This window comes from Staurois parvus, unplaced genomic scaffold (assembly GCF_062004578.1).
Source record: "Staurois parvus isolate SC_StPar_1 unplaced genomic scaffold, SC_StPar_1.0 ptg000287l, whole genome shotgun sequence".
Lineage (NCBI taxonomy): Eukaryota > Metazoa > Chordata > Amphibia > Anura > Ranidae > Staurois > Staurois parvus.
The window spans coordinates 9,851,630-9,871,031 of NW_028318083.1; the positions used below are offsets into that span (position 1 = coordinate 9,851,630).

General features: G+C 37.7%; 1 protein-coding gene across 2 annotated transcripts in view; it reads right to left on the reverse strand.

Moving 5' to 3' along the window:
* The window catches only part of CARMIL1 (capping protein regulator and myosin 1 linker 1), a 401,711-nt gene that overhangs the window by 135,034 nt on the left and 247,275 nt on the right, over positions 1–19,402 (reverse strand). For both annotated transcript variants that reach the window (XM_089682230.1, XM_089682229.1), the window contains exons 18-22: positions 19,043–19,124; positions 15,276–15,375; positions 15,133–15,187; positions 4,603–4,775; positions 157–225 (exon numbers count right to left, since the gene is read on the reverse strand). In XM_089682230.1, the coding sequence (XP_089538356.1) occupies positions 157–225; positions 4,603–4,775; positions 15,133–15,187; positions 15,276–15,375; positions 19,043–19,124 (479 nt within the window). The remainder of the gene's footprint in view (positions 1–156; positions 226–4,602; positions 4,776–15,132; positions 15,188–15,275; positions 15,376–19,042; positions 19,125–19,402) is intronic.

Consider the following 19,402-nt stretch of genomic DNA (forward strand, 5'->3'; position numbering starts at 1 on the left):
GTTATGTGGACTTTTTTATGCAATGTGAAATTTGAAACTACCGTATACTATTGGATGACAGTTCTCCAGCTAAAATACCATTAATAACTTAATGGATAAAGGTTCTCCAGCTAATACCTCAAAAATTACTATCTGCAGCAGCATTGCCATACTTACTTTTCTAGAGCTACTGCGATGTCCTGGAACCCTTGTGCTGTAATGTTGTTCTTGTCCAAAATCACGGTCCTACCATAAGAACACAAAGAAAATGTTACATATATACACAGAATTCATCCCACAGCTTGTCTTTGACCTAAATGGTCCTACCTGTATATGAGGAATATAAGATCTGGGCTAACCTTAGATGGAATCCTCTACTAACATAGTGTTTTAGAACTTTAATGCTTGTTGTTTCATTTGATTAAAGCATGTTGCACTATTCTAACCAGCCAGTCATGCACAGACCATTGAAATGTGTAGGACTGCACCAATATGTTTTTTTTTTCTTTTAATCAGCGAGTAAGAGTACCAATACTTGTGCTCAAGTATTCACCAATACCGATACCTTTGCAGTGCAATTTTAGCCCAAATGAATGGCTCAAATCGCACTGCAAATCGTACTGCACCAGCATGTGATTCAGATAGGAATCGCATTGCATTTCTGTTCAAATCACATGTGATTCTTTGCAGTGCGATTTGAGCCCATTCATTTTGTACGTTGTACGGGCTACGTGTATTTGTGCAAATGCTTAGTATTGGCACCAATACCAGTATCGGTGCTACCCTTTAAATATGTTTTTACTTTTTTGTTCCATTCCCCTTTAGACATGAGCATGAATTCTTATAAGCACAACTGTGATTTTTTTAGGATTGGAGGTAACAGCTTTACAAACTGTTATTTCAAGGATGCAATATTTCTTTCAGACTGCAAGGTACAAAAACAAGACCACGGTCCTTGCTGGATTTTAGTAACACCAGCTGTAAACAGTTTGACAGCTGCAATAAAAAGATCTGAGAAGAACATGGGAACTAATACAGCTATATAGGGGTTAACACCCAATTTATTGCAGGTCCCTGAATGGGCTTGTTATTGTGCAGTGAAAAAATTGGAAAGGTCCCTTCACTGCTGGTCTGCATACAAATGTAAGCGGAGAAGGGGAGAAAATTCATGGCTTTCTGCAGCAAAACGATCAGGTATGTTGGTTGTCTCTGTCCGAGAGATCTTCTCTTGTCACTCACAGCTAACATATGACCTGTGCTTCATGCAATAATGAAACAGTACGGACTAGCAAATAGCAGCTAGTCAAGAAAAAAGTCTGACTGCTGCAAAATATCTAACCAGAAAGCTAAATGCCAAAAAACAGTACTCAGAGCTAGAACATGAATGACCAAAACACAGAAATACAAATAGTTATATTAACCACTTGCCCTCCAGAGGATTTCCCCCCCTTCCTGATCAGGCCATCTTTTGCGATACGGCGCTGCATTACTTTAACTGACAATTGTGCGGTCATGCAACACTGCACCCAAATGAAATTTGATCGCGTGTGAAGTTTTTTATTTTTTGTACACCCCTGCTGCCCTGTAGCAGTATTTCTGCTATAGGGCGGAGGGGAAGTGGTTACATTTAATTATATACAAAACCAAACAAAAATGATAATGGTAAATGACGCATTGACAAATGGACCCTATGAGAAGAACCGCACTATGCTCCACCTCCACCTTGATTTAGCAAAAAATAAAACACCCAGTGGTACTTAAATACCACCAAAAGAAAGCTCTATTCGAGTGAAGAAAAAAATGATAAAAATCTCATGGGTACAATGTTGCATGACAACACAATTTTCATTCAAAGTGCAACAGCACTGAAAGCTGAACATTGGCCTGGGCTGGAAGTAAGTAAAAGTGCCCAGTAGGCAAGTGGCTAATAGGTGTTACCCTATCATTACCACACTTCCGTTCACTTTTTTTTTAACAAATACAGATTTAGTTAATGATCTGCATCTAGCCTACTGACTGGACATTGAAAGACCATTACCACAATCTTTGGAAAAGTCTAAACTGTGGTGTGGTTACTCCTCCTCCTCAGAATATTATTAACCAAATCTAAACCAGCTTCCTTGTGCAATAGCTATGCTTAAAACTGTATTAGTGTTATATTGTTGAAGGGTTGACCATAATTTTAAAGGGTTTTTAAGTACTGGGCCACAAACATATTTTTCACCAAAGAAAAGTGGATAAAGCTGGCCATAGATGGATCTTTTTTTTTTTTTCTTTTATCAGCCAGCTGGCTGATGAAAATAAAAATAATCCATCTATGGCCAGCTTTAGTTTTATATATTTATTCTATATTATCCTTCTATAAAAATGATAACCTATTGTTCTTTAAAAGGTTCAGGTTGATAACTTTATATGTACAGTGCTCAGCATAAATGAGTACACTCCAACAGATTTGTCAGAAAATCTTCACTTTCCTTTCAGAATCATTATTTTCTATGGGACACTATACTACAAAATACTCCCACAAATGCAGGCCAAATGCACACAAAAAAGTATGTTTCCTAACAAATTCATTCAAGGCCATATTGCAAAAATGAATATACCTCAATGAAAGTCTAAGGCTGGCCATACACTATACAATTTTCTTACCATTTTCTGTCCAATTTCCTTTAGATTTACCTTCAACTATTCAGCATAAGAATTCAACTACAAATTAGTCTAATTATTCATTAAACAGGTGTCCAGCAGACAGTTGATTATAAAAAAGGTGTTACTTAAAGAAAACGCCTTCCCATTTCATGCTGTTAGCAAAGGCACCACATGGAAGAGAAATGTCACAAGGCCTGAGAAAGAAAATAATTTCTTTACACAAGAAAGGTGAAGGCTACAAGAAGATCAGCAAAGCTTTACATATCAGTCAGAATACTGTAGCAAAAGTGATACAAAAACTTAAAGATGGAACTGCAACCATCTCACAGAGACGTCCAGGCCATCCATGGAAGTTTACACCTTGACAGGAGCTTCTTTTGATGAGAAGGGTTGAAGAAAATCGCTGTGTAAGTTCACTGCAGCTAGCTAAAGAAGTAGAAAGCCAAACAGGGGCGATTGTTTCCTCTGTTACAATACGGAATACACTGCTGAGGAATGGAATGCATGGGCATTGTCCATGAAGGAAACCTCTCCTAAATCCCATGCACAAAAAAGCCTGCCTAGAATTTGCCAGGGCCCATGCTGAAAAAGAAGAAGACTACTGGGACTCTACTCTGGAGTGATGAGAGCAGGATAAATGTTTTTGGAAATGATGACTTCAAAACTGTATGGCGTTGCAAAAGGTGATGAGTACAAAGAAAAATGCATGGTACTACATTGAAACATGGTGGTGGCAGTGTCCTTGTGTGGGGCTGCATGAGTGCTGCTGGTGTCAGGAAGCTGCATTTTATTGATGGTATCATGAATTCAGAGATGTACTACTCTATATTGAAAGAGAAGCTACTACCATCACTCCGTGCCCTTGGTCGTCATGCACTTTTCCAACATGGCAATGATCCAATACACACATCTAAAGTCACTGCTGCATTTCTGAAGAAGAAAAGGGTGAAAGTGATTCAGTGGCCAAATATGTCTCCTGATCTGAACCCAACTGAACACCTATGGGGAATTCCGAAGAGAGTATCACTCTCCATCCAGCATTCAGGCTCTAAAAGAGGTCGTCCTTGAAGAATGGAAAAAGATAGATGTTGCAATATTCCATATTCATTCAATGCCTAGAAGACTTGGTCCTGTCCTTACAAATCATGGAGGTCATCCAAAATAGTTTTTGTTGTGGGGTGTATTCATTTTTTGCATCAACTAATTTGAGTAAAATGGAAGGTTTTGTAATTCAAAGTTATATTATTAAGCTTACTTTCATGTAATGAGATAAACATATAAAACTCAGTTTTGTCAAACCTGTGGAAATTGTTCTTGTGTTCATTGAGTTATTGATGAAAATCTCTTCAAAGAGGGGGTTAGTCATTTATGCTGAGCAGTGTGTGTGTATATATAAATAAAATGATATAATAGAATATATATATACACACACATATACATGCACACACAGTAGTTGAAATACATATATCCTATATCTGAAATGTTACATCTACCAAAAGGTTGTAGTTTTGTTCAGCCAGACTTGTGGTCCAAACGCTCATTCCAGATAGTGCTACCCGGTCGTTGCTCCACTTTCTCACTTCCTACACTATTGTTAACAAATATAGTTTTAGTCAATGATCTGCACCAGGCCTACTGACTGGACAGTGAAAGACCTTCACCACACAATCATTATGTCTCAGTGCTGGAACTCCCATTCCCTGTCAGAGTCCTGCTAATTCCTGTACAATGTATTACAGGAAGCTAACACATAGATAGGTTATGGTACTTATTTACATTGAATTACTTTTTTTAAATACATAACTGAATTAAATGTTTTTTTTTATATCTGCCTGGAGTTCAGCTTTAAATGTTGAGGGTACAAGCAGAAAAAAGTAGAAATTCCAATGACTAGGCAAACACATCATGCCATTTTCAACAGACCTATTAATAATATAAAAACCAAATGGAACACAAGGAAAGATCAGAACTCACCTAAGCTTCGTGTTGATCTGCAAAGCTTTAGCCAGCATCTTAGCTCCCATGTCTCCCATGCCATTCCCGCTGATGTCTACTTTGGTCAATGATGTATTACTACCAAGAGCATTTATAATGATTGTCACATCTGTCTTTAGCTTAGAGTCTGCCAGTGACAATGACTGCAGGGGCTGCAAAGAGAATACATTATTTTACTTGTCATCTAGTATTCAGGCACACTTCACATTTCAGTGTCATGCTTAAACAAGAATTAATAAAAAGCTATAACATTACAACGTATCATCGATATACCTTGTATTTGCATGACCAAGAAAGAAATCTTCAGTATAACAGTACATTAAAAGGACTTGAAAATCAGCAAAAAAATATATTTTATAATTTACCACTTGCAAGTGGCGAGACCCCCCCAAAAATAAGCAGTTATCTCCAGCTCATTCTATAGCTGACCTGAGCAGCAGGATCACCATACTACATAGATTACAAAACAACTCACTGAGGAGAGCTATACCTGCTACCAGCCTTCTTACAATGACAGGACAATATGGCTCAATCACCGTTACACAATTACATAGTGACTTTTTAAATTGCAATTAGTTACTGTACATAGTATATGTCCTGCATTGCACTGTGGAAAATAAGCTGAATGTCCAATTAGTTGTGCGTGACCGTGTACTGCCAGCCCATTCAAAATAAACAGTTTGTCAATGCAACGCACCTTAACACACATTAAAGCATTGCGCTAATGCAGCTCATACTGTGAAGTGGGCCTTAAAGTCTAGCACCAGCTAAATTATCTTTTTTTAGTTTGGGTTAGAGTGGAAAAGAGTTAACATCTCTATCATGGTTACCTCATTGTGATCATGTTAAGCTTGTAGTGCCACTCAAAGCAGGAGAATCAAGAATTTCCCCACCAGCATTCAGAAGATGGGAGCACTAATTCAGAAGTGTAGACACGCAAAGGATGAGAAGCCACTCAAACCGACCCCCAGTGGGTGGGGAAAACACATAAGGGACATGGCCAGTGCAGCGCTGGCTGAGGCCACACACATGCCATGAGTCGGTTCGAGAGACAATTCATTCTATGTATGGTTACCTCACTGTGGAGATTTTCTATTACTTGTTCGCTCATGACACCTGCTTTAACAGATAACAAAAAAAAGCACTGACAATAAAAAATATTGCAAGACTTTCTACAGCATTCCTACCCTACTAAAAATGCAGAGAGTACAGTCCTGATGAGTAGTAAAAGGAAGTCTCCCCAACAAAAAGTTGGCAAGCCTGACAGAACCTCTAACCCTTTTTTAGTCTTTTCTTCTAAAATATTTTGCTGGTAGTTGGGCTTTAATTAACAGTTCTATACACAAATTGAATCAAATGAAACTATTCGCTCGTCTGCATTAGGTAACAGTAACCTCATGCATGGAGTTTACACCACACTTTATGGAGGTGTCATGATGAATTTCAATAGCAATCAAACAACCCTTCCAGCTCCAAGATCTCATCATCATACTATCAGGAACACTGCTGTTACTTCATTTAGAAGACACAAAATAATTATTAAACAAGCTATATCACAGAGGAATGTTGACTGCAGGTATCATTAAATGTGAACAACTGCAGAGAACATCACAGGCTGAATATACATTGCATGTCTAATAAATTCGAGTTTTAAATGATATACTTAAGGTTGGTTTATAAAATTAATTATTTTACCTAAGATTTTCCGAATTACACATTTTTACAAGAGATTTATTTAAAAAGTGTACATTTTGGGTGGAAGTTGGGTGAATCTTGAGTAAAAACACTGATATCCATTACAAGAAGTAGTGGTGCACCGAAATGAAAATTCTGGTGCCGAAAATTTAGCATGTGGCTGAAAACAGAACCCTAAATGTCTGTGTATGTGGGGGTGGGGAGGCTCCAATTTGTTTTTGCATTTTTTTCTACTTTCATGTATATATATATATATTTTTTTTAACTTATGATTTTATTGCTATCACATAGGGGACCAATAGTCCCCTATGTGATAGCATATGAGTGACAGCTCCTCTCTGCAGGGGAGAGTGTGGGGGGCAGTGTGTGCAAGGAGGGGAGCAGTGTATACAGTGAGGGAGCAGTGTATACAGAGAGGCTGCCTCATTGACTGTCACTATAGGTCAGTGCTGGTTTTGAAATGCAATTGCTGGCTTTTTTTTCTTCACTATAGCTCACAGAATTAGCTGTCACTTTCCCCGTAGTTAAAGGAAACTTTGTTTCTTTTATCTCGAGAAATAAACTAAAAGGAAGATTTTTTGTTTCTGTTAACTTGGGGAAATAAACTAAAAGGAAATGTTTCTTTTAGCTGGGGGGAAAGTGACTGCTAATTCTGTGAGCTATAGTGAAGAAAAAAAAAAAAGCCAATAATTACATTTAAAAACCGGCACGGACATATAGTGACAGCCAGTCATTGTATACACTGCTCCTGTCCTGCCTTTCTCAGCAATCCCCCCCCTCACATCTGCAGTACACACAGTCTCCTGTATCGGCACCTGTATCAGTTAAATTTTTCCTATCGGCAGCTATTTTCGGCCGGTGTGTTTCTAACAATAAGTATTTAATTGAAAACTCAAACTTATTCGACTTGCAATATGTATGCAGCCTAGTAAATTATCTTTAGTTAGAAATATATAATTTTAGATGACACGCGATTAACTGCTTCCCGACTGCCCTATAGCAGAAATACTGCTACAGGGAGGCACGGGTGCTCAAAACCACGTATATATACGTGATTTTGCATTTTTGGGTAGGGGGCGTGCACGAGCCACGCACGTGCCCTACCCACGCCATTTGCAGCAGCGGCTGTCATTCACCGGGTCCCAGCTGGTGATTACTCACCACCGCCTGGTAATTACCGAGGATATCCGATGGGGAGGAGAACTGTTTTGTTTACTAACAGTTCTCCTCCCTGTCAGCTTGGGCACACTGCTTTGTATGGCTGTGCACAGCACAGCCATCCAAAGCAGTATGCTTACAGTGAAGCACACAGACACCGCCCCATAGTAAAACACACCCAGCACACAGTTAATCCTTTGATCGTCCCTCATGTTAACCCCTTCCTGCCCAGTGCCATTAGTACAGTGTCAGTGCTTTTTTTTTTTAGCACTGATCACTGTATTGGTGTCACTGGGGATGTCAGTGACACCTAGTCAGTTCCCCCCAGTGTCAGAATGCCCATCGCAATCCCACTATAAGACGCTGATCACCGCCATTACTAGTAAGAAAACAACAACAAAAAATCCCAGTATACAGGTGAAACTCGAAAATTAGAATATCGTGCAAAAGTTCATTTATTTCAGTAATGCAACTTAAAAGGTGAAACGAATATATGAGATAGACTCATTACATGCAAAGCAAGATAGTTCAAGCCGTGATTTGTCATAATTGTGATGATTATGGCTTACAGCTCATGAAAACCCCAAATCCACAAACTCAGAAAATTAGATTACATGCAATCAATAAAACAAGGATTGTACATAGAACAATATCAGACCTCTGAAAAGTATAAGCATGCATATGTACGCAGTACTTGGTTTGGGCCCCTTTTGCAGCAATTACTGCCTCAATGTGTTGTGGCATGGAAGCTATCAGCCTGTGGCACTGCTGAGGTGTTATGGAAGACCAGGATGCTTCAATAGCGGCCTTCAGCTCTTCTGCATTGTTTGGTCTCATGTCTCTCATCTTTCTCTTGGCAACGTCCAATAGATTCTTTATGGGGTTCAGGTCAGGCGAGTTTGCTGGCCAATCAAGCACAGTAATCCCACGGTCATTGAACCAGGTATTGATGCTTTTGGCAGTGTGGGCAGGTGCCAATTCCTGCTGGAAAATGAAGTCAGCATCCCCATAAAGCTTGTCTGCGGAAGGAAGCATGAAGTGCTCCAAAATCTCCTGGTAGACAGATGTGTTGACCCTGGACTTAATGAAGCACAGTGGACCAACACCAGCAGATGACATGGCTCCCCAAATCAACACAGACTGTGGAAACTTCACACTGGACTTCAAGCATCTTGCAGTGTGTGCCTCTCCATTCTTCCTCTATACTCTGGGTCCTTGGTTTCCAAATGAGATGCAAAAGTTGCTCTCATCAGAAAAGAGGACTTTGGACCACTGAGCAACAGACCAGGTCTGTTTTTCTTTAGCCCAGGTAAAACGCTTCTGACGTTGTTTGTTGTTCAGGAGCGGCTTGACAAGAGGAATACGACATTTGAAGCCCACGTCCAGGATCCGTCTGTGTGTGGTGGCTCTTGATGCACTGACTCCAGCCTCAGTCCACTCCTTGTGAAAGTCCCCAACACCTTTGAATGGCCAATCCTCTCCAGGCTGCGGTCATCCCTGCTGCTTGTGCACCTTTTCCTTCCACACTTTTCCCTTCCACATAACTTTCTATTAATGTGTTTTGATACAGCACTTTGGGAACATCCAACTTCTTTTGCAATTACCTTTTGAGGCTTTCCCTCCTTATGGAGGGTGTCAATGATGGTTTTCTGTACAACTGTCAGGTCAGCAGTCTTTCCCATGATTGTGATTCCTACTGAACCAGACTGAGAGACTATTTAAAGGCTCAGGAACCCTTTGCAGGTGTTATGGCTTAATTAGCTGATTAGAGTGGGACACTTTGAGCTGAGAATATTGCACCTTTTCACAATATTCTAATTTTCTGAGATTGTGGATTTGGGATTTCATTAACTGTAAGCCATAATCATCACAATTATGACAAATCACGGCTTGAACTATCTTGCTTTGCATGTAATGAGTCTATCTCATATATTAGTTTCACCTTTTAAGTTGCATTACTGAAATAAATGAACTTTTGCACGATATTCTAATTTTTTTAGTTTCACCTGTATATACTGCCATTTGTAAATGCTACAGCTTTCACATAAACTAATTTACATGTATTGGGATTTTTTTTTAGCAAAGACATGTAGCAGAATACATTTTGGTCTAACTTTATGACAATTTGATTTTTTAAATTTTTTTACTGGACATGTTTAATAGCAAAAAGTAAAAAATATTTTTATTTCTCAAAATTGTCGGTCTTTTTTTTATAGCGCAAAAAATGAAAAATACACACATGCGATCAACTACCACCAAAAGAAAGCTGAATTTGTGGGAAAAAAAGGATGTAAATTTAATTTGTGTGCAGCATTGCATGACTGCACAATTGTCAGTTAAAGTAATGCAGCTTCATAACACAAAAAATGGCCTGGTCAGGAAGGGGGGTAAATTCTCAGGAGGGCAAGTGGTTAAACAAAAAAAAGGAGAAAAAAATTAGCAAATTAACAAACCCTCTGATATAAACACAAATAAAAATATTACCATTTCTTTGGCTTATATTTTCTAAATCTAACATTTAGGTTTCTCAGTAAAGCATTCAGATTTTATTTTGCATATTATTTTCTTTCAGGCGCATACTGTTGTGAAAGGAGCCCCAAGCCTTTGCCATTCTTTCTCATGACAAGTACACAAAAACTATTCAAATGGTATTGTAAAACATTTTTTTCTTTAATTTCTGCTTTCCTATGAGCCAGTCTCTTTCCTTCTTCTCTTTTTAATCTTACAATTAAAGTCATTATTATTATTCTAAAAGGTAAGTGCTTTGCTGTGGATTTGCTGGTGCTGGCAATAAATAGAAATAAATATTATCAATGATTTTGGTGATGCCAGATAGGTCATAGCTGGTGTGAATGGGGTAGCAAATGGTGGAGAACACAGACAAATCTGATCGCTAAGCTTGCAGATACAACATACTGCAATTCTAATTTGGTGGCACCATGGTAAAGGACATAAAATAGTGTGGCGCTCAAAATAAATAGATAAAAAAATGACTAAATAAATATACAAATATATAAAAAAATAAATAAATGAATATATAAACATGAAGATATAAATATGTGACCAATTCATATAGTGTAATCCATAAAATACTCCCCAAAAAAAAAACATAAGATAAATATCAATCCATAATAGATGTCTGTGTATCATATATATCTCAAGTAATCAAAAATATAACAAATCTAGTGTCTAAGATAAATGATCAGAATCATACTTATATATAGACAAATAATATATTTAGTGACCAAGTGTTATTGCACCCTATACAAAGTGAAAAAGTGCTAAAGTGCCAAAGCAGGTGCAAAAAACATTTATTCGAACTTCTGAACAATCAATGGGAAACACAGTCCATCAGGTGACATCTATTATGGATTGATATTTATCTTATGTTATTTTTTTGGGGAGTATTTTATGGATTACACTATATGAATTGGTCACATATTTATATCTTCATGTTTATATATTCATTTATTTATTTTGTTACATATTTGTATATTTAGTCATTTTTTTATCTATTTATTTTGAGCGCCACACTATTTTATTTATGGAGTTTACACTGTACTAGGTATCAGCAGGGGAGTGTTGGCAGCTTAATGTTGGTTTTTCACCATTTACAGCGCAGGAGGATTTCTGATTATTTATTGATTAACCATGGTAAAGGAGCAATCAGCAAGTGGTGCAACAGAGAAAAGCATCCAAGGGGACAAAAAATATTTCTTTGCATGGGGCATTTTGCAATCTATGTCTGATTCTTTGGAAGATCCTTGACTTCTAGTAAATGTTAAATACTGCTTTGGGAGATATATACAGTCAAAATCATACTGTATGTAAACATTTCAAATTTGACAAGACAAGTCAAAAATAAATTTGGCAGAATATTTATAGACTATAATATTATATAATTTGAAAGATTTCATGGCATGAGTGTTCGGAGAGCGGAACAAAAACTCACGTACAGTCAAGCATTAAACACTGGAAAAGTACTGACCTCAAAAAATAAAAGAAAAAAGAAAATAAAGCAAATGTGAATCTAATAGCGAATGAGCCAGAGGCATTCTCTCCATGATGAAAAGTAACACTGAAGACACACATTAGGAGCGTGAATAAAAAGGATATTACCAGATGAAAGAGAAAGCTTTGAGAAAACTGGAGGAAGCTGTAAAAATGCACAGCCCTCTCTGCAGGGAAAGTCAGCATTTTAACAGAGGTTCTCTTGCATATTTAAACTCTCCAGCAGGTTATTCTTACATGTTGCATTTACTTTAGAAATATGCTAATAGGAGTAGAATTTCAGTCCAAGAAAAAACAAATTTCCCAGAGAACTCAAAACACTGATGCTATTGTTGCAGGAATTATTCTGACATCAGCTTCTTGGAAGAGTGAAATTTCCAAACCTCTTATAACTCCATGGAGCTCAAAGCCTGCGATGGAGGAATCACCCTGTACTCAGCCTATGTGCTTCAGACAACAGCGGGCATGATTCATAAAAAATAGGCAGTAAATGGTAACATTCCATCTGTCATCATGTGCAGGTTAAAAAAATAAATAAAGCAGCACTGGTTTGGTTACCATAGAAAATACTTCCATCTGTCTTATATCCCAGAACCCATACAATGTATGCTAATTCTCCCTATTAAAGTGGTAGTAAAGTCAGGAGGTTAATTTTTACCAATAGGTAAGCCTATAAAAAGGCTTACCTGTAAGTACAGTAAATATCTCCTAAACGTGCGCAGTTTAGGAGATATTTACTTTAGCAGCAGCCGGTGATGTCACCCACACATGCACACTGAGCTCTGAATAGACTGGCCCATACCGTGACTTCCACACGCATGCGCAGGAGTGATGTCATCGCAGCTTGGCCATTCAAACAGAAGATGCTCCTAAAGAGGTGACAGTGCACCGCCGGAGGGCTTAATTTTCAGATAAGTGCGTCATAATGTGCTAGTATGCGGTGCTACCCAGGGGCCTGATTTTATTTTTCTGTGGTTTACTACCGCTTAACCACTTCAAGTCCGGACACTTTCACCTCCTTCCTGTCCAGGCCAATTTTCATCTTCCAGTGCTATCACACTTTGAATGACAATTGAGCAGTCACGCAACACTGTACCCATATGAATTTTTTAGCATTTATTTCAGACAGATAAAACTTTATTTTGGTGGTATTTATTCACCACTGGGATTTTTATTTTTTTGCTATATAAATGAAAAAGTCCACAAATTTTGACAAAAACGTGTTTTTCTTATAAAATTTTGCAAATAAATCTTGGCAAAAATGTATTCAGCTATCTTTTAGTAAAAAAAAAACCTGAATTAGTTTAAAACCAAAAATTGTAATTCTTTAAAAACATTTTTTACGGTTTTATTTTATTTTTTTATATTATTTATGTTTTTTTAACATACTGTCACCCTAGAAGTACAGTGTCACCATAGTGACACTGTACTGCTTGCGGGGGGTGATGAAGATTTTTTTTTCTTTTTGCACACTGATTGCTTTTACACCCGTAAAAGCTGCAAAAGCAATAATTTCTCCTTCCCTCTGGCTGCATTCGTGCAGCCATTGAGAAATACTGCGTGAACTGTGATTGGTCACAGCTTGTCACATGGTACAAGGCCGTTGTGAATAGCCTTGTACCATGTGACCTCTGTGATCATTCACAGATTTCACGCGTAGTAAGCAATAATGTCAGGTAGTGACATCTTGTTTACTACTATTCATGTGATCACTGATTGATCAATCAGAGATCACATGAATCGGGACCTCACACAGAGGTCCCGTACAGCAGATTGTGTTCCGCTGTGTCCGGAAGACACAGCGGGCTCCCAGGGAGCGCACACAGGCAATGGATGCAAGGGTGGGTGGGAAGGAGGGCGTTTAGAAACGTCCACTCGTTTATCAGCATGGACCGGACGGGAAGAGGTTAATGTGGTAGTAAAGTCCACTTTAGAACATGTACCTACACGTAAGTCTATAATAAGGCTTACCCGTAGGTACAGTGAATATCTCCTAAACTTGTGATGTTTAGGAGATATTCACACTAGATGCAGCCGGTAACGTCATGATCAAATGCACTCTGAAGTGCCAACCCTTCCGAGCTCTGTGTCATAAAACATGACTCCCGTGCGCATGCACCGAAAGTCACATCATCGCGGCTCAGCCATTCAAAGGACCGGAGCTAGTGAACCCAGAAGGAAGACTGGGGGAAGATAAAAGCCCTGTCAGCGATGACAGCACACCACTGGAGGGTTTTGTTCTAAGGTAAGTACTTCATAATGTGCTAGTATGAGATGGGATTATTGTTTTGGAACAGCCACGGTTTACTACCGCTTTAAAAAACAGATTTGTACTTTGTGAAAGGACTGCCCCCTATTTCTTGCAGGATCAACTTGTTTGGGGTCCAGCATCTTTTTTGCACTTCTGTATGCCTTCCCAATCTATCCACCCACTGCTCATTTGTATTTATACATATAAAATCTCTGCTATGTATGTTTTCTGAGCTCACTTTTTATAGTTACATACAGTTTACACAGGTTAAGTGTGGGTGTTGTCAAATGAGAATATCAATCTTAACAGATTTATTTAGTAGGGCAATATAAAAAGCAATGAGGGTGTTCATAATGTAGTAAGCAATAGCAACCATATTTTACCTTTCACTGCTCAGATCAATATACTATCACAGACTGGATTTTACAGGTCACTGCAATTAGCATGTCATATCAAATAAGGCTTGCAGTTTTAGTGATAATCGTTGTCGTCTATAACTAAAGTTGACCAAAGACTTTAGAGAGTAGTCAGAGGTGCAGACATAGGTAAAAAACATTTTGTCTGAAAAATCTCAGCATAAACATGCACCATGAGATTACACAGCCTTAAATATTTTCTGAAGGAGAGATGGTGGATTACTAGAAGACATCTTTAGAGCTGGCCTTTTCTTGGGAAATTTGCGTTAACATTCAGCACAAGAATGTAAGGAAAGAAAGAGGGTAGCGTTTTTAGCCCCCCTTTACCTCAAAGGCCATGGCAGTGGCAGTTTAAGCCCCATTTAATTGATTTTAATGGGGGTTAATAGACTAATTAAGGTCACATGGTCTCAGACATTGCTAGAATATCAGGGGTCATTAGGGATAGGTCGATTAAGGTCATCTATCTCCCAGAAATTTCTAGAAAGCCCTGGGGCCTCTAAAGGGACTGTCACAAAGGTCTCTTGCCAGTTGCCACAGTGTGACCATCGCGAGGAGCTCCCCTCCCACCCCTTCGCTTGTCACAGCCGGTTTATGTGGTGGGTCCCTTTGGTTTGTATATCAAAGGTGACACATAAGAAGATGGGTAATCTAAATGCTTGATTGGCTCGAGTCTTAGTGGCTGGGATGAGTTGTTAATGAAATTTGAGTATTTGGTTAAAGTTATGGTTTTGATAAAATTGATCTTATAAAGACGATTTAAACCAATAAACCAGGCTGTGGCCTATATTAATCCAATTTGGTGAGTTTGTTTCTTCATTCTTTGCATGTTTGGCAGATCAGCCTGCCATCTATGGTCCCATAGCGGTTTCCTCCAAGGCTGGTCATTCAGTCAGTCTGTCTGTTGCAGCCCACACACAAACATCCTTGCTTGATCATTTGGATTAATTTGACAGAAGGTCAAGAAGCATTACTCACCGATTCTTCATCTTGTATCATATGTACCAAATTATCCAGAACAGGGGTTAGATTTCTACAGAAGCAAAAAAGACAGACTGATTTTGTGGAAAAATATAGAGTACTGCAGTTGTATATAGCAAGAAATACAGAGAAAAACTTACTTGGATTTCATGTTGTTAAAATTCTTTCCAAGTGCCAGGTGTCTTATAGATCGGTTTTTACTAAGCCACACTACCAAAGTTGAAAGATCAGACTCCAAACCTGTGAAAAATAGATAAGTGTTCCATCAAAATAATAGCAGAAAGGTAAGAGATGGTTGGTACCGCAGCAACATTTTACTTAGAAATTGTATTTCAGCATGCTTTTCAACAAGCCTATATCCGAGAATGGATTGTTTACTCTTTAGAAAATGGTTTTGTACTGAAAAAGACATAGACTGAACACACAGTGGCGATCAGATTATTCATTTTGGAAAGCTACTTGTTGCACGGAGGTTTACTTGATAGACAATATGATGGGAAAATAGGAAAATGATCCTAAATGCAATTAAAAACTGACAGTGAAACCAGATTTACTCCCCAATCATTTCCCTTTTTGTGAAAACAAGCGGAGCTGCACTCAACTATGCGCCAAACCAATAAAATGAAGGAACATTGTACCTTGCCTATCAAAGTGCAACTCTAATTTGTTGAGAAAAATACAGTCCCCTCTGGTTTATTATAACCACCTGCTTAACTGGAGTGTTTCTTTGAGGAAAGTTGCAGTTTCTGAATCCTTTAGAAGCAATTAACCCCTAGGGGGTACCTAACCAAAAATGAAATTCCTATTCCAGGGGGATGCCAAAAAGTTTACTTGTATATCAGTAAACCAAATACACGAGGAGAAAATAACATTTCTTGGGGAGTTTTGTACACTAACTGTGTACACTGCCTCCTGGATTTCCATATTGCATGGATTTTTTTTTTACAGTTTTACAAATGACATCACCTTCAAATTGCATTGGAAAGGTAATTTTTATTAACATTTAATTACAAAATTGCTTATATGACAATTTTATATGCTATATTATATTTGTAACAAAAGTAGAAGACCCCTTTAACCACTTGCCTCGAGAAGACTCATCCCCCTTCCTGACCAGGCCATTTTTTGCAATATGGCACTGCGTTACTTTAACTGACAATTGCGCGGTCATGCAACACTGTACATAAATTAAATTTAAGTCATTTTTTTACCCACAAATAGAGCTTTCTTTTGTTGGTATTTGATCACCTCTGCATTTTTTATTTTTTGTGCTATAAACAAAAAATGACTGAAGATTTTGAAAAAACAAAAACCACAACAATACTTTTGACTTTTTGCTATAAAACATATTCAATTAAAAAATAAATCGCCATAAATTTAGGCCAAAATGTATTCTGCTACATATCTTTTCTAAAAAAAAGATCCCACTAAGTGTATATTAATTGGTTTATGTGAAAGTTATAGCGTCTACTAATGGCGGTATATATACTGGAATTTTTATTTATTTATACTAGTAATGGTGGCGATCAGCGACTTATAGCGGGACTGTGGCGGGCATTCTGATACTGGGTGGAAACAGATAAACTGCCACTGACATCTCCAGTGACACCAATACAGTGATTAGTGCTAATAAAAAGCACTGACTCTGTACTAATGACACTGGGCAGGAAGGAGCTATCATCTGGGGCGATCAAAGGGTTAACTGTGTGTTAGGGATTATTTTTGTGTAATGTGTGCTATTTTACTAAAAAGGCCAGCTGCTCTTTATCTCTCTGCTGTGCAGAGAGATAGAAATCAGCACATCCATGCTGACAGGAGAGAGATCTGTGTTGTTTACACACAGATTTCTACCCTATCAGCTTCGCCCATGATCACCGAGTGATTGACATCCTCAGGAGCCAATAGCAACGCTGGAAGGCTGGCATGCATGAGCGCCCCCTACTCAGAAATGCAAAGTCATGTATATTTATGTGATTTTGCAGAGCGAAGCCGCCCTGTAGCAGTACATCTGTTATGGGGTGGCGGGCAAGTGGTTAAATGAAACTAAAATGGTATTGTGGGTATAAATTAAAGAATAAGCACAAGGTTGGCATTCGAGAGCAGTTATGAAAAGGAGTCCACGAACATTGTGAGCATGTCATAGAAAAATTACTTTATTTCATGGAAAAAATGTTTTTTGTCCTATATTCTGATACAATAAATGTAAGCTTCTGACCAGCAACTAGACTTTTTTAAGTGTAAATGACTACTAAACACCAACTTCAGGAAGTACCCCCCCTTTATTTGTCCTGGTGACCACTGTCATTTGGACTAAGAGCTAGGAAAAATCTAAAATTTAGAGCTGCCATCAAAAGAGTAATAGAGGGGAACTCTTCCAATGGGGACACCAATTCCTGTGTGATTTAACTCACTTTGGAGAAATGTCCTTACTTCATGTTCTATCTACAGGTTGGGAAGTAAATGGAAAACTTTTGAATGTAGCACAGATGGCAAAAATAAAAACCGACAGGGTTTAAACCCTTCCACACTATCAAAAATAGTTAAAATATAAAAACTTTTTTTTTTTTAACATAACTGTCCTCTACAGATGATGTTCCATGTTCATGGGCACTTTAGGGATGATATAAAAGACTAGAGCTACAAAAACAATTTTGCACCAATGACTGATTAAACTACTTTCTAGCAGCCACCTCATTAGGCTACAGCTACAAAAGCTAGTTAAGCTGTAATAGCGACTGTAGTGCTGGTATGCTATTTTAGAGGACTACTAAGTAAACCTTTTACTAAAAAGGTATAGTGGACACATAACCCAAGTGTCTTTATTCAACACAGTTTTAATCTTTTGCATGGTTACTGCTATATTTACATTTGAATGCAGAATACTCCTATTACATTGCTAATCAATTTACTAAAAATAAAATTGAACTGCTCCTGATGAAAGTATAATAAAAGAAATCGCACAACAAAAAAATGTAAAAAAAAAAAAAAAATACCAAAATAATTTAAATATTGAATAAAAATTCCTGATCACTGCCACACTGTCATATCATAACACTGTACTGTGCTGGTGACAGTATGTATGAAAAAAAAATTATGGAAAATTATTTTTTTTCCCCCCAAAAAAAAAAAAAAAAAAAAAAAAATCTTATGACAAAATTTACAGCTTCAATAAACTCACCATGCTTCTTACTAAATACCTTAGACTACCTACTTTCGAAAAAGGATTAGTATTGGGGCGTTTTTACTGTCCTGACATTTTAAGGGCCTCAAGAAATTAGATCATCTTCAGTACATCAGAAAGTGATAGATTTTCACATATTTATGCCACAGTTTGTGGATACTATAATTTTCACACAAACTAAATAATTTACACCTATTGGGATTTTTTTTTTTACTAAAAGACATGTAGCAGAATACATTTTGGCTTCAATTTATGAAGAAATTAGATTTTTTTTATAAGATATGTTTTATAACAGAAAAGATAGGTTTTTTTTTTAATTTTTGGTCTTGTTTTGTTTATAAAATAAACCCAGAGGTGATCAAAGGCTACCAAAAGAAAGCTCCATTTGTGTGAAAAAATTATATAAAATTCACTTGGGTAGAGTGTTGCATGTCCGCTCAACTGCCAGTTAAAATAGCTTAGTGTCACATAGCAAAAAATGGCTTGGTCAGAAAGGTGGTAAATCCTTCCAGAGTAAGGCACTGTGCTCCGAGTTCTCCTCATTTTCTATACGACTATTAAAATGTTTACTGGAAAACATTGCTACTCAGTATATTACCTTCATTTTAAAGCCCAAACCTGGGAAACTTGATAATTATCCCGTGCAGTGGGGCTGGACAGTCATGCTTTCTCTGGGTATTTATAATACTTTGCTAACCGCATTCATATCCAAAAATATTCACTTACCGTTATCAGAGATATCCAAGCTGGTGATGTTATGAATCTCTGCTATGCAACCTTCTAGTACTTGAGCGCCTCCTGATCTTAGCTAAATACAAGGTACAAATACAATAAGAAACTATAGTACTACTTGTGACCTACAGGTTATATATGAAGTATGTAACTAAACCGAGAAAAAAAAAAATATTATCAAACATAATATGCTACAGGTCAAAGATCCACCATCTTTTGTCAGCTTTAAAGGATAAGTTCACATTTTGGACAAAAATAATAAAATGTACATTTTTTTTTGCTTGTAAAAAAATGTGCATTTATTATTTTTGTCCAGAGGAGCCTGGAAAGCATTGCACCAGCGATCAGTAGATC